This window comes from Plecotus auritus (assembly GCF_963455305.1).
Source record: "Plecotus auritus genome assembly, chromosome: 13".
Lineage (NCBI taxonomy): Eukaryota > Metazoa > Chordata > Mammalia > Chiroptera > Vespertilionidae > Plecotus > Plecotus auritus.
Window position 1 is genome coordinate 18,947,296 of NC_137779.1, and position 24,224 is coordinate 18,971,519.

General features: G+C 43.8%; 1 protein-coding gene across 2 annotated transcripts in view; it reads right to left on the minus strand.

Moving 5' to 3' along the window:
• Nucleotides 1-16,663: 16,663 nt before the first annotated feature.
• ETS1 (ETS proto-oncogene 1, transcription factor) overlaps nucleotides 16,664-24,224 on the minus strand; it is a 67,039-nt gene continuing 59,478 nt past the window's right edge. For both annotated transcript variants that reach the window (XM_080650744.1, XM_080650745.1), the window contains 2 exons: nucleotides 21,595-21,713; nucleotides 16,664-20,463 (listed from right to left, as the gene is read on the minus strand). In XM_080650744.1, coding sequence (XP_080506870.1) covers nucleotides 20,248-20,463; nucleotides 21,595-21,713 — 335 coding nt within the window. In that variant the 3' untranslated portion in view covers nucleotides 16,664-20,247. The remainder of the gene's footprint in view (nucleotides 20,464-21,594; nucleotides 21,714-24,224) is intronic.

The window sequence follows — 24,224 nt, forward strand, 5'->3', positions numbered from 1 at the left end:
ATTAATGGAGCTCCTTCCACATTAAAGGAAACACCAGGAGTAGAGAAGAAAATTGCCCGTCTCTTCCCCTACACACACATGCACAGTACAACTCTTAAACATGTTGTATGATATTTTCCTTTCATGTCTCTCCATGAGATTAAAAGATATTTGTAGACAAGAAGTGTGCCTTTTCATCCTATGTAAGTACAAGTCAAATACTTATACTTGGCACAAAGTAGATGTTCAGCCTGTTTGTTAAATGTTGTTGAAGAGTCAAGAGCCAACGAGTGGCGGGTTCACTTAAGAAGGACCAGCTTTATCAGCAGAAGTGGAAGAGGAGAAAAAATTGGGGTGAAGACTTCATAGGAGAGGAAATATTTGAGGTGGACTTTGGCAAATGAGTAGACTCTTACTACACTGAAAAGCCAAAGGCAACAGCAATTGCATAATCCCAGAGGCATGAATGAGATGGTATAGCAAGTCCTGGATGGAAAGATCCTGTGTGAAAGCACTATCCAATGTGGGCCATGAGGCAGGAAGGGCTTAATGTACTTCTCCAGCCTGAAAACCTTCATAGAAACACCTACAATCTAACAGCCAAAGAGCGACTCGCTCCTTGAGTTTAACTTTTTTCTTCGAGTTGAATTTTGACCACTAGAGCAGTAGGAACAATGTATTAGGCAACTGGGAAGCCTCTTCTAGGTCTGTCTGCTTATTCTTCCAAATCCAAAAACAACTTGTACTAAGAGTACTGAGAGCCTCCAGGCTCACATCTGGGAAAGCCCAGAGCGCTGATGTCACTCCAGCAGTGTGAAGCAACAGGGAGCTGGAGGCCACAGACCTTGGCAGCAGGGCGATCACACACTGCACGTCTGGATGATAGCACTTGAGAGTCTGGAAAGGCTGCCGGTGGCAGGTGGTATGATTTTTCTTTTTCCATTAAAAGCCAGGAATATGGGACGATATTTCCTTTATTTGGATGTTCAGAGTTTTTTAATGAAATCATTATATGAACATTTCCAGCATAAAATCAAGCTTTATTTACTTGGGAAGTCTACATTTGAACCTAAAGTTCATCAACAATGTGTAGACTATGTCCCACATTCTGACTTCAGGTAACACGTGACCCTCTTCCTATGATATTTCAGTGACTCGTGTAATGGCCACTGACAGAATTATCCTTCCAGTCCCTGTTTTCTGGGAATGACACACCCCAACCAGAAGGGCTGATAACCATTCGTATTTCTGCTGTGTGACCCTGACCCCTAGCTATACTGAAGTGGTCTAGAAATAGGAGCTTGACCCTTGCAGAGCATTTGGGATTTGGGCTGAAAGAGTTAGCCTATTCTTGTTTGTGACCTAAATTGTAAAATCTAAACTTGGGAGCTGAAGGTCTGCCATTCTTTGCCTTCATGTGAATAGCAGAGATTGATGGTAAGCAGATAGAAATGAAGGATGACTATGTCCATAACCAACAAACTTGGCAAGACAGTGACTATAGCAAAGGAGGAGAAAATAGTAGACCAGGATGATACCTCGATTTCTGGCCATAAATATAAGAATTATGGTACTAATAACAGAATAGAAGTGCAGTTAGGAAGGAGATATAGATATTGATTGCAGACATTACAAAGTGCTGAGTGAAATTATGAGAGTTGGTAAGCTCTCTGAAAAGGTGCAACTCCTGAGTGCTAAGCCTAGATCCTTGGAGGACACTCCAAATTAGGGGCACCCCCAAAAAAAGGAGGCTCAAGTAAAGGAGGATAGGAATGAGTTATAGATACAGGAGAGACGTTCTCCTTTAGGAAAAAGACATAACATTAGATTCTCCCTTACCAATATTTAATTATATGAACTGAATATTACATTTGAAAGACTCGGATATAATGGACTAGACAAGAAAGTTGCTATTTTGATTTAGAAACAGTTGCTCATACACACCATTGTTGGGAATGTAGACCAGTTTTGAAGAAAACCTGGTAATACACATTAAAATTGCTACATGCATACACGTTGACCCAGTAGAATGGAACAGTGAGTTGCCTGAACACTGCCGGCCCTACAGACAAGAGAAGTGCCAGGCAATAAAGTGCCTTTTCCATTGCTACGTGGTCAGGGAAAAGCATTTGACCTGTGCTGGACTAATCAGAGTCTTTTCCTTTGGGTTTTTTAAATTGTGAAATAGAAGACAAAGATTTAGTCTCTTGCTATGTGGCTGGACCCAGGCCACATAAGTTCTGGGACTTTCCCAAGACTTGTTTTCTATCATATAGAACAAGACAAACAGTGGAAGCTTGCCTGTGGACAGGAGGAAGACTGTTGCAGGAGTATAGCAAGGAGAAATAAGAGATGGAGAGGAAGTCCTGGTGATTTTTCAGCCCCTGGCCTGGTACCTTCACAGTTCCAGCTGCCTTCCTGGCAGTCACAGAGGCCCATCACTCACCCCAAGTCCATAAAATAGATATTTTCCCTAGGAGCGCTCAAGATGTCTCCTATTACTTGCAACTAAATGAGTCTCAACAGTAATTCCATTGTATGGTGATGGATGTTAACCAGACTTATTGTGGTGATTATTTCACAACATATACAAATACAGAATCAGCATGTTGTACACCTGAAACTCATATAATTTTGTATGTCAATTTTATCTAAATAAAATAAAACAGTAATCCCACTTCTGAAAGTTTGGCCTTAGGAAATAGTTGCCAGACATATATAAAAGTAAATATCACAGCATTGCATGTAATTGCCATACAATGGTCAACAATTCCAACAACTATCAATGTCACTTTGGTAAAATAGAACATAGTAGTAGTAGTAGATTAATATTATTAATTAATAGTTAAATACTTAGCTAATGCTCTTATTTGTACCAGGAGTTGGATTTTGTGCTTTATATGTAACATCTATTTTAATCTTCAGAGCTACCCTAGAGCTATATGGGTACTGTCATTTTCAGATAAGCATGTAAAGTATTTAGCACATTGCTTTGCATACAGCAGGAGTTCTCTAAAGAAAAAAAATACTAACTGCTATTATTCTGATTTTTACAGATGAGGAAATAAGAGCTAAGTTTTATGGCTAAAAATTCCTAGATGTTATTCAAATTAACATCATGTGAGAAAAATGGAATAATGGATGGAAAAGTGAGATGGGCAGGGCGCTTAACAGGTACTCCTTCCTAACTATTCATCTTGACAGCAAGCATCAGATAGGAAAACCTATATCAAGTGTTAGGAGCTAGTGCTTTGGTTCAAGACATGTAAAAGTTAACAAAAAATAAAGTTACCAAAAAGTTACACTCAAATTATGGAGTTAACTATGTGTACATGGTCAACAGACCTACAGGCAAATATACAGTAACAGCAAACAATGGGAAAAAAAGTTTAAGTCCCATTTATAATGTTGCCACAAAATATAAGATACTTAATAATAAATCTAATAAAAGAGTCCCAGGAACTCTACACTGAAAAAAAAATATTCCTGAGAGAAATTAAAGGAGACCAAAATACAAAGGTAAAGTATACCATGCACGTGAGTAGGAAGGCTAAATATTGTAAAGATGATAATGCTTCCCAAATTGACCTATAGACTCAATGAAATATCAATCAAAATTCCATCAGGCTCTTTTGTGGAAATTGACAAGTGAATTCTAAAGTTTATGTGGAAATGCAAAGGATCAAAGCAATTTTTATTAAAAACAACAATATAACATTGGAGAACTTAGCTACCTAATTTCAAAGTTTACTATCAAACTACAAAAACCAAGATAGCTTGGTATTGATGAATGAAATAAACATATAGATCAGTAGAGTAGAATGGAGAGTTCAGAAATAGACTCACATATATTTATTCAATGGATTTTTCATAAATATGCTAAAAGTATGGATAAGCCTTTTCAACAATTTCAGTAATTGGAAATACTGGTTGATCTATATCAACCATAGACAAAAATTAACTCAAATCATAGATCTAAATGGAAAAACCTAACACTAAAACTTTTGAAAGTCAACATAGTAGAAAATCTTTATAAAGAAATATTTTCTTTGATACACCAGAAGCCGAAATCATAAAAAGAGAAAATTAATTGCAGCGCATTCTTATGGGTAACAGATAGTTGGTCCTTTCTTTTTTATAACTCTGACATCTCTGACTTTTAATCGGGGATGTTTAAACTATTTCTGATTAATGTAAATATGTATACGGTTGGTTTTAAATTTAACAGCTGGCTATCTTTTTCTATCTGTTCCATATGTGGGTTTGTTTTTTTTTTGTTCCCTTTCTCCTCTCTTTATGTTTTCTTTAACTGCTTACTTTTTATTACTCTACTTTACCTCTTTTGTTGCATTATTTTCATGGTTAATTTGGGCTTCATAAAATAGGTTTTCAGCTTATCACAGTCAGCTTTCAAGTGATAGTATATGTAAAGCGGTTTACTTTTATTAAAAGAAACTTCCAACAATACACTTACATTCCTGTCTCCTGAACTTTACACTACAATTGTCATACATTTTTCTACATATATAATAACCCCAACATTACAGTGCTCTTATGTTTGTTTTCAATAGTCAATGTTCTTTCAAAGACTTTTAAGTAATAAGAAAGAAACATAATTTATATTTCCCACATAATTACTGTTTCCAAAATTCTTAATTCTTTTGTGTACATACATATTTCCATCTGGTATTTTTTCCATCTGATTTGAAGGATATCCTTTTTGATAGCTTTTTAATTGCTTTTTATATTATTTTATTTTTGATATGGCAAAGTGAACATCACAATAAGTCAAGTTAACATACATCAACATGCATACATACTTTTTTTTCTTATAAGACTTTACGATTTCTGATGGTGGAGTTCTGCTGGTGATAAACTCAGTATTTTATATCTGAAAAAGGTTTTGTTTTGCCTTTGCTTTTGTATTTTCACTAAGTATAGAATTCTAGGTTGACTGATTTTTTCTTTGTGTACTTTAAAGCTGTTGTATACTGTCTTCTTGCTTGAATTGTTTCTGATGAGAAATCTGCTGTTGTTCTTACTTTTTGTCCTTTGTATAAAATGAGTCTTTCTTTTCTAGTTTTAAGGTTTCTTCTTTATCGCTGGTTTTAAACAATTTTGGTTATAATGTGCTTTTCAAATTGTGTGTGCATGGGGTTTGTTGGGCTTCTATATCTTGGATCTGTCAGTCTATAGTTTTAATCAAATTTAAGACAATTTCAGCCATTAATAATTCTTCAAAAAATGTTTAGATCACACTTCCTGCCCCTCCAGGGCCTCCAGATATGGGTTTATTCAGGCACTTAAAATTGTCCCATAGCTTACTGACATTCTGCTCATCTTCTTTTCCATCTTTTTTTTTTTTATAAGCTTGCTATGTCTTCAAGTTTACTAATTTTTTCTTCTGCAGTGTTAATCTGCCATCAATCTCACCCAGTGTACTTCTCATGTCATACATTATAGTTTTTGTCTCTAGAAGTTTGACTTAGATCTTTTTTTATATGTTTTTTTTTTTATCTCTACTTAGCATGTTCAGTTTTTCCTATGGCTATTTGAACATGTGAAATTGTTACTCTCTTTTAATATCCTCGTATACTAATTCCATTATCTGTACAATTTCTGGGAAAGATCCAACTAACTGATTTTTCCTTATTATGTGTCATATTTTTCTGCCTCTTTACATGCCTGATCATTTTTGTTGGATACCAGACACTGTGGATTTGTTGGATATTTTTGTATTCCTAAAAATATCCGTGAGCTAAGTTACTTGGAAATAGTTTGGGCCTTTTGAGTCTTGCTTTTAATCTTTATTAGGCAGGCGTAGAACAGCATTTTGTTCCCTGACTGAGGCAAAGCTTTTTTCCCCAATACCCCATGAATTATGAAGTACAAGAACTGGCAAAAATAACTTATTGGAACAAAAATCAGAATAGTGATTGATTGTAAGGGGTGGATATTGGAACTTTCTGGAGCACTGCTCACACAGATTTATCAAATTGAACAATTAAGATTTGTGAATGTCACTGTTGTTTTACCTCAATAAAAATGCATGCATAGTATCAAATATATATATTTGTACTTCATATAAGTATATATATATATATATATATATATATATATTTATACTATGTATATATATATATATGTATGTAAATTCTGAATGAATTTATGCCAACATTTTAATAGTGAAAAATATAAGATGATTTTAAAAATTATCTCTATTTTTCAGTGTTAGCTAAAATTTTAATAAACATACAACCTATTTTTAAAATACATAAAACTAATATTAAAACAATGGAAGTATTTTGGAGGGATTCTGTCTTGTAGAATGGATGAAGGAAAGAAAACTAATCTTTATTGGGCATTTGCTGTATCTCAGGTATTTTAAAAGATACTTTATAACATTATTCCATTTGTTCAACATATGTATGACGTATGTATTATCTCATTTGCAAAAAAAAAGGAAACGCTAGTTCAGACAGGTCATTATGTGTGCAAGGTCCTTCAACTTGAGCTTAGGTCAAGTTCATGTTTTGATTCTAAAAAGAAAATGAAGGCCCCGAGATAGACTTTTTAAAATCAGAGCGTACAGAATGCTTGGCAGGATGGAAAAGTCCCAGAAATATATCACTGTTTACAGGCTTGGGAATTGCCACAGTGCATTCTGGGAGGCCACCCTTAAGCAGGCCAAGTGAATTATCCATGAAGGCACAGTCATGGATCAAATGCAGTTCATCTAAACTGAAGGAAGTCTGACCTGAGACAAGAAGACAAGCGGGTGGCTCAGAGTTTATCCAGGAGATCTAGGACCCTGCATGGCGGGTGGGGGGAGAGGGAAGGAATGCGTTCCCTCCTTTCTACCTGTGCGCAGCCTGTGAGGACAAAGGCTGCTTTGTCCCCGGATGGACTAATCCCTCAGAGGCCAGCGGTCAAGGCTGCCAGGTTACAGGAATGGGTGTACTCTCTGTATCAGCTGCCTCCTGCCCAGGCAAGCCTGACTCACAGCTTGGTCACCTGTCTGGAATGGACCTGGGGCGGCACCCCAGTGAGGTCATCCAGAGAGCAGTGGGCCAGAGCAGTTTCGCTGTCAACCGTGTTCAGGTCACACCAACTCACTCCGCCTTTTGGAGGAGGCTGTTTGCCTGTGAAGTGAAGCTCTTTTAAGACCTAACGACGTGCTTTGAATGCTGGGCTTTAAAACCTCACTTGCTTTCTCTTGCATCACCCTGCTTACAACTGTGAAGGAAACACTCATGAATCACTTTCTCAAAGCTTGAAATGGAGTCTCTGACTCCCCTCACATTCCCCCAGGCTCATTTTCAAGGGCTGGGGAGTCCGGCATTGACTTGTGCCTGAAGCTCTTTTGGAATGGGGGACTCTGATGAGTAAAGAGCTTCCACATGCGCTGGTTGATGTTCTCTCAAAGTCAGCATGTAATTCTTAGGAGATAATTTTCAGACGTCCTCAAACGGCCCGCGGGCCACATGCGGCCCGCCGAGGACATTGATCCGGCCCGCCGGGTGCCGCTGCCTGTCCTGCTTAGCAGCCGACTCGTCCCGGGCCTGCAGTGCGCATAGGAATTTGTTCATAGTTTTTTTTTTAAACTATAGTCCGGCCCTCCAACGGTCTGAGGGACAGGGAACTGGCCCCCCGTTTAAAAAAGTTTGAGGACCCCTGATAGTTCAAGCAACAGATATGGGTACGAGTAGGTAGAAAGGACGGTATGGCTCTCACACTTGAACGGCTTCACCATCCTTCATCCTGTAGCCCTGTGTGCAAAATGGGGGCTGGGGAGAAGACCCAAAAGAACTGAGCCTCACTCCTCCTCCCCAAACACACACACACACACACACACACACACACACACACACACTGCCTCTTTTATAGCACAGCGGGGCTGTGCCAAAGCCCAGGCCCCAGGCTCAGGGCGTGCTTCCTAGTTTCCATGCCTCACTCACTCCTGAGACCTTCGGCTAAGTTGCATTATGAGGGGCAAATTACTGCCGATCGTGGCACTACTGTGTTAGGCCTTCTGATATAAAAATATGGCCGCTGCTAACTGGACTAACACCAACATACAACCATTTGCTGCAGACTTGTTAGGGAGCCACCAGGAAGGCCTACCTAGAGCATGTATGTGTTCTTAAACACATACATTCTCACATCTTCTCTCCTCTTAGCGCCAAGAACAGCCGATCAGTGATGTGTTATAAAACACAGGCTCCCCTTCTCAGCCACAGGGAATGCTCTCTGAGGGTCAGGAGTAGGAGTTCATAGGGACTAGGCTTCATCTTAAACCCTCTCACTTTCCCCAGTTTCACAGCAGAAGCAAGGTGAGAATGTGAACGGCAAGACCTATCTTGAGCAATTACTCTGTGATAAGATCTGTCCTATGCATGTAACATGAATTATTCTATTGATCTTCAAAACAGAACCTGTCATCATTGTGATTTTGTGGAAACGAAAGCTCAGAGAAATTACATGTATTGCCAAAGCCACTTAGTTTATAAAGTGGAATAATCAAAATTTAAACTCTGATTTTAACTGATTTCCAATGTTGAGCTTTCTTCACCCAAGCAGAAATCTTGCTGGCTCATAGCAACTATGCCTTTTGGCCAGTCATCTCAATTTTTTCTGATTCTACTCATCTATCAGTAAATTTCTTTAAGCACCACCTTCAATATTTCATACTCATTTGTAAGCTAGATGCATAATATACTAATAGGTCTTAGTATTGATTGATAATATAAAACCCAGGGCACTAGATGTCGTTAATGACAATTGTAAATCTATGCTTAATAAGCTGTTAATAACGTGGAAAATTATTTGGCCAAATCTAATTAAATCTTTGTTGGTTTAACCTCACTATATACATGGGTGACAAATAATTTGTTCCAAGAGTAGGAGTAATCTGGTTTTGCTGTCTTCGATCCAGTTGCATTGCGGAAAACATTCTAAGCCACTTGCGCATTTTGTGAGGGGTATTTGGTTAAAATTATATAATCTGGTTTGTAAGTCGACTCATGGTATATATGTAAGCCTTAAAATACCATACTAGCCCTGGCTGGTACTCAGTGGTTAGACCCCGCCTACCAAAGAGTCACAGGTTCCATTCCTGGTCAAGGGCATGTACCTTGGTTGGGTTGCAGGTTTGATCCCCAGCCCTGATTGGGATGTGTGCAGGAGGCAACCAATCAATGTGTCTCTCTCACATTGATGTTTCTCTCTCTCTCTCCCCCTCTTCCCTCTCTTCCACTCTCTCTAAAAATCAATGGAAAAAAACATACTCAGGTGAGGATTAAAACAAAAACAAAACCAAAAAATCACCATAATATGCCAACGGTGAAAAGAGAAATGAGAGCACCAGTGAAGGCATCCCTCTGGCATTGCATAATTCCAACTGTCCCCTACAGTGCTTTGAATTCATGCAAATGACCCAAGGAAGCCTGATGGAAGGCAGCAGAGTCAATATGCATATTCATTATTAGTAAATGAAAATGTGTTTCCTATGTTTAGACAGAAAATTAATAGGAATAGAAGTTCTAATGGTTTCCTCCCATACGCCGTGTCTTATTCTGCATAGTCCCTAGTGTGTGCCCTTTCCCCCAGGGGACCCCTGCCCCCTAGTCCTGGTTTGGACTCACTCCAGTACAGGCTACAGGAGGCCCAGGATTTGGGTGAGAAAAGGAGCCAGCGAAGAACTGTGGGGTCAGCGGGGGGGGGGGGCGGGAACAAGAGGTGTGGGGTCAGGAAGACCGAAGCGGGTGCTCAGAGGACTTGCAGGAGAGATGCCTGCATAGCAATAGTCTGGTGTCCCCAGAGCCCGTATTCTGGAGGGCACATGGGCTGCAGCAGCCTGGATTTCTGGTTCCTTCTTGTCTGAGTCCAGGTCTCTCAGAGCCTCCCTCCTCAGGCCTGAATGCCAGAGAAAATTAAACCTTCTCTGCAGCACAAGCATCCCTTAAGGTCTGTTTCCCAAGCTGGAAAAGAAAGGCATTTCAGCCCTTCCCCGGATAAAAATAACTTGCCGTTGATTTTGAAACCCCTTTCATTTGTCTCCCAGAGACGGGCCCGTACAATGGCACTTTGTGTGGGAGCCTCTGCCTGGCCAGCCTGGCCCGCTCCCTCTGCCTGCGCCGGGAGGAGGCCAGAGGAGGGCCGAGCTCGGCAGTGGGCGAGGGCGCTGGGCAGCCCAAGGTTGCTGTTGGACCTCATTCAGAAGTCCCCACTCAGCGCGGCAGCCGAGGAGGAAAACAAACAGCCAGGATCGTGGAAAACGCTGAGTCCTCCAGCTGGCGGAACAGCACCGCCTGGCAGCGCTCGGAGCCAGGCTCTGCCCACCAGCAGCTGCCACAGCGGGCCGGGAGGCCTTGGCACCGGGAGCCTGTCCCAGGGCCTGGAGGGCGGGACACAGACGCTCCTGTCTCTGCAGACAAGGCCTCCAGAGTCCTTACCCTGAATGCTGAGTCTTTTCCTTGTCCCAGGGATTGGTGGGGAAGGTGGGAAAGGGGTGGGCGGCGGGGGGGTGGGGGGGGTGGGGGGGGGGGAGGGGCGATGTTTCACAAAGAAGGAGAAAAATACTCTCTTGAGCTGTCCTTTCAGATTTGCTAAAAGTTCCCACTCACATAACACTGTGTCCAGCACCATCTCCATCCTGTGAGGTTAGCACTATTATCCCTATTTCGTGGACTAAGAAGCGGAGGCACAGAGAGGGTAAATAACTTGGCCAAGGTCACATAGCTCAAAAGTGACAGGGCTGGGATTTAAAACCATGCCGTTTAATGTCAGCGGTCATCCCTTAGATGTTTTTGTTCCTCTCTAGGAATATAAAATAAGTGAGACAAAGAGGAAACTCAGAGGGAGAATAAAGGGAATGGATTGGGGAGGGGAGAGAGAGAGAGAGAGAGAGAGAGAGAGAGAGAGAGAGAGAGAGAGAGAGGGAGAGAGAGAATGACTAAGGACTGAAATAATAGAAAGAATAAAACACAAAAAAGCAGGAGCTGTCAGTCTAGGAGAAGGAATGTGAGACCAAGGCACAGAGATGGCACGACATGCTGAGCTGGGAATGGAAGCTGGAACAACACTGGTCTGTCACCTTCTGTTTCCTGTCCCCCAAACAGGATTCTGGGAATAACCCTCAGAGATCACTCAGCATCTGGGGCTCAGGCAGCTCCCAGGGAGGCCAAGGAGCAGGCAGCTGGAGCAGAGAAAGGGGCACCTCTTTCTCTTCCAGTTGCAGCCTGGGTGGGGCAGGCGCCCGGGCTCCAGGAACAGACCAGCACCATGATGAGAAGAGACAGCCTGCTTCCGTCACGCAGGGAGGCCTGCCACATCCATGTGTGAGCTAAATCGCTCTTGTCCCCAGAGGAAGGAAGGGATGGAAGAAAAGAAAGGAGGGAATGAGGGAGAAAGGAAAGGAGGGAGCGGGGAGGGCAGAAATGGACTCTTTCTTGTCTGTGTTTGGAGGGACCAGCCCTGAACCTTCATATTATACATAGGATTGCCTTGGTATTAGAAGACCTAAGACCTCATTTTGCCTGTCACCAGTTTCCAATATGACCTCAGACAAATCACCTAAACTGTCTTACCGTAAACCCTTTATCTCTACAATGAGGGGGTAGACTTTGAGGTCTTTCCAGATCCATACTCTGGTGATGTTGTGTCCACAGACAAGGACCGTCATGGTCATCTTTGCATACCTCCCAAAGTTCTGGTCCTACCACAGAGCCCACCAGCCACCCACACTAACCATTCACCCCCTCCTGGTGGTTCCACCCACTTCTGATCTACTCGCTGCTGATTCTCTCAGAGGCGTCTCTTCTGAACAAATGAAATCATTTTCAAATGGGGCCTCCTGGTGCTATCCTGTCCCTCTGATCTGTTCTGTTCCACAGCCAGGATTATATCAGAACATGTGGGAAGAACCTCGGGGCTCCACCTTACTCTTCACACGGCCTTGTCTCAGCCCACAAGGCCCTGAATCATCTTCTCTCTATCTTCCCCTCCTCAACCCTCTCCACTCCTCCATTGCACCCTGTGCTCTGCTTCCACAAAACTACTTCCTGTTTCTCTATCAGCCCATAAACTTTCTCATCTGTAGGCCTTGACCTCTACCACTTTCCCTTTCCACCTAGTTAAGTCACTCACCTTTAGGATATAAATTTTTTTCATGTTAGGTGTTCTTTGTAATCAAGTCAATTGCCCATCTACACCCCTACCCACTCCTAACAAGAAACCTGAGCCCAGGGAAGCCTTCCAGCCACATCCTAATGACTATACTCCTCACCCCAGTGGTCTAAGGCCAGTCAGTCTAAGGTCAGGCACTTTATCAGTAAATCCCCTTGGGTTCAAGTGCACACTCGGTGATATCATCTTGAAAACTTGACCATAGAGAAAACAGATACCTGAATAAAATATCCATTGTCCTTCAACTGCTGGTCATTGTCTCCCCCATCACTCTTAACCTTTCTCCTAATCTGTATAAATACCGCAGACTAAAAGTACATTGGCTGTAATAGTAAATGTTCCTACTCTTGTGGGAACCAGAACATATGGGAAACTATTGGTATGCCTGAGAAATAGATGAGCAGAGAGAATGCGTACGGTTTTGAACCTGCCTTCCCTGGAGGTCTGTACGAGCAAGGACAGGTTTGCATGAACACTACAAAATCCCCAAAGCCTTTTTGAGGTTCTCCATCCCATCTCTCCTTCTAACCTTTGGAATATTCTTGACTCAAAAAGGCAATGCAAGCGAATAGTGATCACCAGTTTTCCAGCCTTCTGAAGACTGTTGCCACCTCTTCAAGTCATTTACTGTTTACAGGCACATCTGGGGGACAGTCCTTGAAGAAGAAGAAGAAGGGTCACAGCTGAAATGTCAGGTTTTGCCTGTAGAAAAGTTAAAAATAGCCTGCTACTGTCCAGGACCAGCAGCTCAGGCTGACAGTGTAGGATGGGCAGTGACTATCTCTTGACCTTCAGTAATTCCCACAAGTGGCTGCTGAAAACCTCCTTGTTCCTCCGTGTGGCATCACATGGAGTCCCAGAGCTGACCTGACATCAGAGCCTTGTAAAAATTCTGTGCCTGAGAGAGCTAGAGCCTGAGTGGCAGGAATGAGAGATTACAGACAAGACTACAAACTCAAAGGTCTCTGGAGATCACATAGCAGGTCCTGAGACCTGGTCGTTGTTGATTTGAGTATTGCTATGGGAAGAGGACCATCACCATCATCACTTTGGGCATCAGCACATTGACATATGCCAGGCTATCAAATGAAACTGGTTTTCCCAGGATAGAATTATTTTCCAGGAAAATGGAAAAAGGGGAAAGGGCCTGGGACATTGAATAAAACAGGAAGTGACACTGGCTGATGGGCAGGGGGCCAGAGCCACCTTACCTTCCTAATTTGGGTATGTTTGCTTCCTCAACTTTAGGCCTTTTCCATTTTTCACTAGTCGATCAACACCTGCTTTTATCAGACTCTTTAAATCTCTGCCTCATTGCAAGAGGTGCCAGGAACATGTTTTTCTCATATTTATTGTTCTGAGGGAAGGATTCTTATAGTAGGAAGAGATCCCAAAGAACAGTGAACAACCAATGGCATGTGAGCCAACATACCCATAAAATGGCCTGGCCAGGTCCCTGGATCAGCTAGCTACCCAGGAGGTCAAGTATCTCTGCATCCGAGCTAGAGGAAGGCATCTATACAGCTGTACTACAAACAGCCTCCCAGAGCAGCCTGTGGGGGAAAGTAGAGGTCGGAAAAGCTTCCTTACGGAAAGAAGACTGGCCTTGTCCTCTATTTGCTATGTGAAGTGCACCTCTTATGAACCAGGGCTGCGGCTCCCAGGGGTGGTGAGCCATTGGCCAGCATCACCAAAGGAACCCTTTTAGAGTGCTTGGGTGGCAGCGTGCATGGTATAATGGGAAGAGCAGAGCTCAAAAGTCACATGGCTCTGATGAACCTGATGACCTCCTGTTCTCTTTCACTGAAGGTTCTAGAATAAAATGGGCCTCCTGCTGAGTAAACCTGGAATGTGGAGAGATCTCTTCACAGGGGTCACAAACTCAAAGTCACAGGCAGGAGTGGGAATGTGTGGTGCTGACCTACTACAGACAAACTACGAGATTCAGGTTCTCAAGGGGGCAGCTCCACTCAGTGTCCGTCGAAGTTTGCTATAAAGGATGCCAGAGTCAAACACCACCCAACCAGGACCTTGCCGCCCTACATGCTCCCTTTAGCTACATAACTGAGTCCCAGCTCTGGAAGGCCACACCAAGCACCTCGATGGCCTGGGATCAGCCCACTCAGCCAGTGTGTAACCTACGATCTCCTCTGCCTCCCTCATTTCATCCAAAGCACAAATCACAATCCTCCACTTTTTTTTCTTTTTTGGTTAAAATAGTTACACTTCATTATACAGGAAGGCCCTGGTGTTGCTCAAGTGTGTGTGTGTGTGTGTGTGTGTGTGTGTGTGGCGGTGCTACAGCTTGCTCCAAAGCCATGGCAGGGACAAGCCAGAATAGCGTGGGCAATTACCTTATCCCACAACCTCCTGAAAGCATGTTAAGTTTATAGATTTTTTTACCTCCAGCTTCTTTTGAATGACTCTTCTTTTCCCTGAGTCTCCTTCTATCCAAACCCTAGCCTGCTTTCTCAAAACCCTGCGGTTGCTTTAGGGCAGTGGTCGGCAAACCACGGCTCGCGAGCCACATGCGGCTCTTTGGCCCCTTGAGTGTGGCTCTTTCACAAAATACCATGTGCGGCGCGCACATATAGTGCGATTGAAGGAGTACCCTAATTAAGTTAGTAACAATGTACCTACCTATATAGTTTAAGTTTAAAAAATGTGGCTCTCAAAGAAATTTCAATCGTTGTACTGTTGATATTTGGCTCTGTTGACTAATGAGTTTGCCGACCACTGCTTTAGGGGATACTGTCTCTCCTCCATTCCTACCACCACCACTTCAATATGGCACTCTCAGCAGCATCACTAAGAGAGCACACCAGCCCTGGCAAGGCTGCTCAATTGGTTGAAGTATTGTCCTGTATACCAAGAAGTTGTGGGTTTGATTCCCGATACGGACACATAACTAGGTTGCAAGTTAGGTGCCCAGGATCCCAGGTTGAGGCACATATGGAAGGCAACTGATCAGTGTTTTTCTCTCTCCTTCCTCTCTCTAAAAATCAATAAATATATCCTTGGGTGATCATTAAAGAGAGAGAGAGAGAGAGAGAGAGAGAGAGAGAGAGAGAGAGAGAGAAAGAAAGATCACCGAAGTCCACTTGTCTAAGCATTCCCAAGTTAAGCTCCTAATTTGAGAAACATGAGGACTAAGCTGATTTCATTCAAGCATGCCTGATGTCTTTTAACCTGGTCAGCATTAAATCAGATACTTGGGGTATATAAGCCACTTGGCATCAAAGGAAAGCTCTCTGCCCAAATCCTTGACTGAGGCAGAAACCTATTCTCCGTGTTCTGTTTATGTAGGGGGAGGATAGCTCAGATGTGGCCTCAGGTTGGCTCAGGAGCTATGACTTTGCCCAGGTTTGCAACTGAAGACTAAAAAATAGAAGGACCTCAAGCCATCTTCCCCAAGTCTCTGAGGGAGTGGTGGTGGCTTGACCAGGATGTTGGAGCCCTCCTCTTGGCCAACGGGGCCCCCGACCACCAGACCACACAGTTGGTGCTTAACGGGCACTCAGCAAACCTCAAGCTCCAGGCCCAAAGAAGCAGTTTCCAAAAACAGAGCCCTCTTTGTGAACAATTCAGCAAAAATTCTCTCTCCAGCTGTGAGCTGGGATTCATGTTGTAAATGTTGGTGTTAATTAAAAACATCCACCTTCTCAGTTTCAACAGTAAGAGAAAAGCACCATGCAGATGGGATTTCAGCATTCTCCCCAGGGCACTTACAAATACGATTGTATTTATGAAAGGGTGCTGGGGGTTCATTCTTAATTTTCAGTCCCCAAAAAAGAACTGGGGTCAAGGAGATGGATGTGATGGGTCCAAATTGGCACAGAGAAAATTGTTATCAGAAGAAACAAGAGCCTGGCTGGTGTGGCTCAGTGGCTGACATCAACCTATGAACCAGGAGGTCACAGTTTGATTCCAGTTCAGGGCACTTGCCCGGGTTGCGGGCTCAATCTCAAGTAGGGAGCATGCAGAAGGCAGCCAATCAATGATTCCCTCTCATCGTTGATGTTTCTATCTCTCTCCCTCTCCCTCCCTCTCTGAAATCAATAAAAATATATTTTAAAAAAAGAAGAAACAAGAATACTATTCCTGTCCAGAGCATCAGGAAAGATGTTCAACTTCCTGTGTTAGTATCAGGAACTTGACCTAGTTGAAATCAGATGTTTATCTGTTGAGTCATTAAAAATTATCTACACGTCGCCCTAAATCCTTCAGACATGAAGAAAATGAGGTGTGATTAAGGTCAGAAACATTTCGTGAAGAATAACACCATGTATTCAATAACTGGAATGTGAGATTGATCATACTTCCCCATATTCTTATTGCAGTTCTCACTTTATTGGGAAAATTTTATCCGGAATGATCCCGAGCTAATGAGATCAGCAAGACCTAGTCTCATCCCTTCCTGAGCTTCTGTGGTTGGTTCATTTGTCCCGCTTTACACAGGCACCAGACAGGGAAAGAATCAAGCCACACCCACATCGTTATAAATGAATTTCTTTGTCTTTAATCTCACACAGTTTAAAATACAATATGAAATCAGGCTACAGTATATAAAAAACTCTGCAGCAAAATGATGTGCCAGCATCAGCTACTAAAATACACAAACAAAAACTCCCCCACCCCCATAAGAAATTTTTTTTGCATTTAAAAAAAAAAAAACACATAGACACTTACATCGCTACATCTCTAAGCTACCTCAGTTCTGATTTTTAAAAAGCACCTGCTTTTCCTTTTTTTTCATCTTGCTTTTAAATGTTCAGCTTTTTAAAAAATATAAATTATATGAAAATACAAGTTGGAAAATAGTCAAACACAATATAACATCTTTTTACCCCTATATATCTCAGCTTAAAAAAAAGTATTCTTAAAAAAAGTTCAATAACTGAGGCAGTATTCCTGATAGAGATAGTTTCATTTCCATATATATCTTTCATATATGTATCTGGATACATATACTTATGGTTCCTTGAAACTTCTTTGGAATGTAGATAAGAGCTAACACATTTATATAGACCCCAACGGAGAAAGCAGCATGCACAGCATGGCTAGAAGAGAGGGGGTGTTGTTTGCACCCTGAAGACAGGCAGGTTAATGCTCTAAAACCTGGAGAGCTCATTTCCAAAGTGAGGAACAGCACATCTGATCTTGGAATGCTACCTCCAATCCCCATCGCCACCCAACCAGGGCTCCGTGCAGGAAAGTCCCTGGTGGCCTCTGACCCCACAGCCAACAATGACTGGGTTAAAGCATCTCCAAGAAAACAAGGGTTTCCCCCGGCTACATCAGATTTGCCCATCCTTCCTCTGAAGCTAACATGTGTTTTTTTTTTAAAAAAAGCATAAATGCAACAATTCTGCTGCATTTCCAGTGTATAAACCACCCACCACTCTTCATGGGATGGTCTCTGGCCTTTGGACAGAAGGAGAAAAAGGCATCCGGCCAGATCAACAAAGCGATCTTAACTAACAAACTATCTATAAATACTGAAAACGGTGGACCTGCAGAGAAAGGCCGCGCAGCGAGCAAGCGGGCTAGGGAGCGCGGGAGGCACTTTCTTACATCGGAGCTGCTGTGGGGTGGCTGCAGGGGTAAGACACTCGCATGAGGGGAGTTTGGGGCATCAATGGATCAGGAAAGGTTGATGAGTTGGGAAAGTGATTGTATGCCTGGTTGCAAACAGCAAGCCATGACTGATGCCCAGCCTTGGTTCTACCTGCGCCTGTTACTGAAATGTAGAAAGGCATACCTAGAAAACCCAGGTATTATCTCAGCTGCAGTTGCGCATGTCTGCAAACACACACAGGCACACACACGCACATACACACATGCACACACTCACACATGCACACACGCACGTACACATGCACGCACACATGCACGCACACCTTTGCCCGTGCCCAACAAAAATCAAATAACCTAAGAGAAAACCATGTAGTCCAACAGTTCCGCCTACCCTCCCTGAGCAGCTCCTAAAACATTTTGAGAGCTTCATTAAGGCACCTGCATTTGGAAGAAGATCAAAATACACAGCTGGGCGGATTCTGCCTTGGCTTTCCAAGTAGACGCTCTGCTTTATCAGCGTGCGTCACAGAGCTACGTTTCTGACAGTCAGGGTCTGCAAGAGGACCTGGAGTAAACCATCCACTTTCCGGAAGATACGCCGGAGGTGGTGAGCACTTCCAGTGTCTCAGCTAGAGCCCCAAGAAGCCAGTTCTGAGAAGCCCACCTGAACCGCTTCTTCCTCGCTCACTGCAGTCTGCAAAGCCGTCGTCCCACTGCCGGTGTCCTTTTCAATGGGGCATCTCTGTCATGGTGGGGATTCTGATTGAACTAGGAACTTGTCCTCACTAGTTCGATGTCGGTCCTCCCGCCACCCAAAATCCCATTTTCAGATTACCCTTCCCAACTGACTCAGTTGTTTACATTATGGGGGAACTGAAAATAGATTCACAGCTCATGGACCACCTCATTGTCTTCATTCAAGCTCCCTTTCTTATGTTTCCTTTGCCTTCTAGTCATTCCTCTCTTCTGCAATTATGAGCCTTCACTTACCCTGTGCCACGACAGCGGTCCAAGTGCAAGACCCGAACAGCAGCTGCACTGTTCGCTCTGCATGCACGGTCTTACCTGGATGGACATTCCACTCAACTAGCCTAAGTTCTTCAAAGGAAAGCCTTGCACTTCTCCTCAGGAAGACAGCCAAGCCACCTTTTGCTTCTATGCACCCATAGTTTCCACTGTTCCAAACACCCAATGAGTCTAAATGGCTTTATCAGACTCTCTTCAACTCATGTCTGCTGTCACTCGTTCACTCCCCAATCAGAAAGCTTTATATTTCTCTGCACTGAATAAGAGTGGGGGGAGGGGCACGGAGAGCAAGAAGTATGGGAGGCTGAGAGGATGAGACATAAAAGATAAAGTGTTAGTTGGGAATAACATGCATTCAGGACTTACTTCCTAAGACCCGAGGGGTAATGCCCATGCACACAGCTTTGATTCCGAGTCATAGGGAAAGAACCAGTAAAGAACCAAGTCAACCTTCTCCTCTGATGTCCAACAGTGGTCCTGATTCACTGTGGTCCCCAACCAGGGCTGCCAAATACATTCAAGTTCAAGACTTAATGCTTCTTAGCTCAACATTAAGTCTAAACCCCAAGAATCCATTCACGACAAATACGTAGAGGGGCGTGATGATCATTTTTTAAAACGATAGATGACATTCACATGCACAGGTCCCTTGTCCCCAAATCAGCATCATTTGTTCCTTCATCTATAAAGCCACTGGGATCTGGGGTCCAATCTCAGTGACAGCACTTTGCCTTTCCAGTGGGGTCTATATAAACAGTTTCCTTTCACTGTGACAGAATCCTCATCTGGCAAATAAAAACAACCTTGCAATGATACTGCAATACTGAGACCACCTTAGAGCTTAAGACGATTTTTAAGAAAAAAAACAATACTGGCACAAAATTTAATAAAATAAATTTCAACACAAATACAGTTTTGGTCCCTCCCCACTGAAGTCCACCTTAGTTTTAAAAGTAGAGTAAAAGGTAAATAGTCCTTGGGTTTTGTGCATTCCCTCCCCAAATTGTCCTACCCCACCTCCCTCTCTTTTGCCCGCCCAGACCTAAAAACAGAAGCAAACGAATTGCTCTTCATCCATCTCATGATCCCTGATGCCTCAATTGCTTATGCTAGTAAGTTCATAACTTGAGGCACTTTTTTTTTTCATGGATGATTTTTAAAAATGATCAGACACATGCGTCTCGTCCTCCCTCAAGCCAGATTCTTCAAGCTTCTAAGGAGACCTTTCTCTCTCTCTCCTACAAATTTGCTCAAGAATTTCTTGTCCCACCCACCCGCCAGTCCCAGATCTCCTTTGCCAACCACGCATAATTGATTATAGCTGCAGTTCACTTAGCTCCCACCCCTGAATGTAAAAAAAAAAAAATAAAAAATGAGTCTGGAAAATTAAAAATAGAATAACAATTAAAAATTAAGAGTCCAACCAACGTGGGTCTTTGAAATGTCTCAGCAGAGTTTCTCTAGCCCCCCAGGTGCGCGTCACTCGTCGGCATCCGGCTTGACGTCCAGCATGGCGTGGAGCTCCTCGGGCGTATATCCCAGGAGGCTCTGCAGGTCACACACAAAGCGGTACACGTAGCGCTTTCCCGCTGTCTTGTGGATGATGTTTTTGTCATAATAGTAGCGGAGGCCACGGCTCAGTTTCTCATAATTCATCTTGGGCTTGTTTTTCCTTTTCCCCCATCTCCTGGCCACCTGCAGTTAAAAATGGGGGAGGAGGGTATAAAAATCTATAAAATAATCCAAATATGCATGTTTATATGCCTATAGCCATTCATGATGACCCATGATGTTCAAGTCAGTCCGGTAAGAGGTTCATGTACATGGAGGATATTCTCCTGACTGATCTCTCCTGAACTCCAATGTAAAGGGTCAGGCAAGGATGGCTGGACCGCTGATTCTAAGTTGATGAAAACATAGTGACCCTGGACTTCTACATAATGGAGTTAAAAAAAACACCCACAAAGGAATGCAACAGTGTAGACTGTATTCCATCCCTGTATCATTAAGAGAATGTCCCTGGCCTGGCCAGGGGTGCTCAGTGGCTGAACATTGACCTATGAACCAGGAAGTCACAGTTTGATTCCTGGTCAGGGCATATGCCTTGGGTTGTGGCCTTGATCCCCAATGTGGGGTGTGCAGGAGGCAGTCCATCAATGATTCTCTCGCATCATCTATCTCTTTCTCCCTCTCCCTTTCCCTCTAAAATCAATAAAAATATTTTTTAAAGAGAGAGAATGTCCCTGCATTGAAAGCAGGAGCTCTCATGTGAGGGGCTGGAGGAGCGCTGAGCTGCAGCCACACCTGCCCTTCATCAACAGGACGCAGGTTTCTGTTCTGGGGCACGATTCTTCTCAGGTGGGCCACACTGAGTGGCTGGCTCTCCATTTTCTATCCTCAGAATTGGGCATGGCAGCGAGCAACCACTCACTAAGCATTTGTTGGATCAAAGAATGGATTAATGGACAAATGGCACCCATTTTTCCAAAGCCTCTTGAATTGTCTGAGCCCTTTCAGATTCACAGAGCCGAGAGGCCAGGAGGAGGACTAAGTAATAGAAGGCAACTCCTATTCACAAAGGACGACTATGTGTCTGAGACCTAGGTGCATCCTATTAGATATTCCAAGAACAATGGGCAATGTAGAGATTTTCTCTATTTTCCAAGTGAAGAAACTAAGACTCAGATGGGCTATGCAACTTGCAGGAGGTCACACAGGTAGCAAGTGGCAGAGCTGGGATTGGAATCCTAGAAAATGTCATCGGAATCACACAACCTCTTCCAGAGTTCTCTCTGGCACAGCACTCTCGGCTCACTCCCTCCTTACCTCATCTGGGTCAGAGAGCTTGAATTCCCAGCCATCTCCTGTCCAGCTGATAAAAGACTGACAGGACTTATCAGTGAGTAATTCCAGAAGAAACTGCCACAGCTGGATCGGTCCACTGCCTGGAACACAAGGCATTGACTCATCACTCCAGAGGCCCAGCCCTCTCAGCCCCGGATCCAAGGACCCAGCTCTCCCTCTCCCCTGTCCATCCAGCCAGGAGAAAAGGCGGACAACATACAGGACACAGGGAGGAGGCGCTACAGCTCACACAGACTGAGAAGGGGAAGACAGTCCCACCCAAAGGAGAAAAAAAACACACAAGACAATATAGCAACTGCCTTCTGTTGAATGGCTGAAGGGTCAGGCCACATTTACTGCTAAGCAAACTCTAGAAAGAAAACACTGACTCTATCCTCTGAGGCAACATAGTCCTTTGTGCCTTTACAATTAAGTCATTTTGCCTCAAGAAGTAAAAAAAAAGGTATTAACCAAGGAATGCTGTTGCCAGTTCCAATCAGAAGTCAAACCTCATAAGCACTCCTCTCTAGAGGGAGCCTTTGGCCCCTGATTTGCAAGAGGAAAGATCACTATCCTAGGCTTACGTAACAAGGACTTAGTTAGTTCATCATATTCCTCTCCAGCACCATCCTGTCCTCCCAGGTCACCTACAGGCAAGTATCCAAACAGAGAGAGGAAAGAATCAAGTCATCACTTCGTGAGGAATGAAGTTGCCACCCAGAAATCCTCGAAGGTCAGGTGATGACTATTAAATTCTTCCTGCGTCCAGTATAGTCTAATTTACACACACACACTCTTGTCTTAGCCAACAACACCGCCACTATCATAGTGCTGGAAGGCCTGGCATACTCTGAATGTCACTTTATCTTATGCTCAAAGATTCCTGCTATATAGATTTCCTTTTAGGATAACTTTATTCAGAAATGACAATGCTGCCCTGCGTAGTGTGGCCCCATTGATTGGGTGTCATCCCGTGCACTGGGGAACATGCCTGGGTTTCAGGCTCGATCTCAATGGAGGGGCGTGCGGGACCCATCAGATGGATGTTATGTTTCGCTCTCACATTCTCTCTCTTTCCCTCTCCCTTCCTCTCTCTCTCTAAAAACCAATTTTGAAAATCTTAAAAAGAAAGGACCATGTTGACTGATTCCTATGACTCATGAGTGCACCAGAGAGAGAAATACTGGTCATGCCTCTTGTGCCCTACACACCATCTCAGAAGCCAGGGCAGGACTGAGCAGCCAGCCCATGCAGATGCAGGAGGCCTGGGATGCTCCAACTCACATCGAAAAAACCCGACTTTTCAAACTTCTAACCCTTAACCTGAGTTTCAAATGTGTCTGATCCAAAGTAAACTGAGACCCAATAAAACACAAGCTTTAGGTTGGTTCCCTCTCCATTTAAAAGTGAAGCGTCCTCTATGATCGATCAGGGCTACCTCTTCTTCTACCTTTCACGTCAACAAGGCCTGTGCGCATGCAACGTATCGCTCACTCCTAAGGTCCACTGCCCACTCCTCTGTACATGAAGCACAGCGGCCTTGCTGTTCCCATTCTATCTGCGGAATAGGAGCTCAGGAAAGTCCCTTGACTTTGCTCCGAGCACAGTTAGAAAATGGTGCTTCCGGGTGCAGTGTCCAGGCCGTCAGACTCCAGGCACAGGGCCACCTGGACAGACACCTGTGAGGAAGCAGTGACTGGCGTGCGCTGTGATCTGCCATCTGGGAAGCGCTCCTTCGCTAACTGCTTCCTCGTGGTGGGCCCATCGTTCCTCCCCTGCACACTCCACGCGAAACACGGGACGTGAAATATCACTGCCTCCTCCTTCAAAAATGCACCTTGAGCTCCTTGAAACTGTCTTGCGAGAAACACCCTACACATAGCCTAGAATGAAACGCTTCAGCAAAGGCCTAAAAAACAAACGAACTTGAGAAAACACAGCCCCGAGTGCTGGACGACTTAAGCCTTATCCTCCTTCGTCTCCACCTCTCCTGGAAAAACCACTGGGTGGGCCACTCACACACATGTGCATGTTTCTTACAAGTTGAGTTAAAGTCACCGGCAAGTACTCCCTACATGGGCACATGGGACTAAAGGCACCATTATGTGAGGAAGCCATGGAAAAGCCACCCTGATGGGCAGAAGGTGTAAGAAAACAAATCTCTATTGAGAGATGCTATGGAATGTCCGTTAGGAAAAAAAAAAAAAAAGCAGCTGCAAAACCCCTTGTGATATGACAGGCTTCCTGATGAAGTGCAAAGTGACTATAGACCCACCAGGACCCCCAAGGAGAGACAGAAAGAGAAAAATCAACTGCCCCAAATTTATGTAAATGAGCCCTGGAGTCTGCTGTCCTCATCTGAGTCAGGTCCCCAGACCACAGACACAGGACAGAGGGAGGAGCTGCTTTAAGAATCTGGCAGAGCAGCGCAATGCTCGCAAGTGCTATGATTTCGTGCACACCTACTATGCACCGGACACTGTGTTGATGCTTATACCCTTCTCACTTACTCCTCACAATAACTCCATGGATAGCTGCTACTGTGAACACATTTGTTCTTCCCACGTTACAGCACAGAAAACAGTGCGGCGTGCCCACCGGCGTTGGCCAAA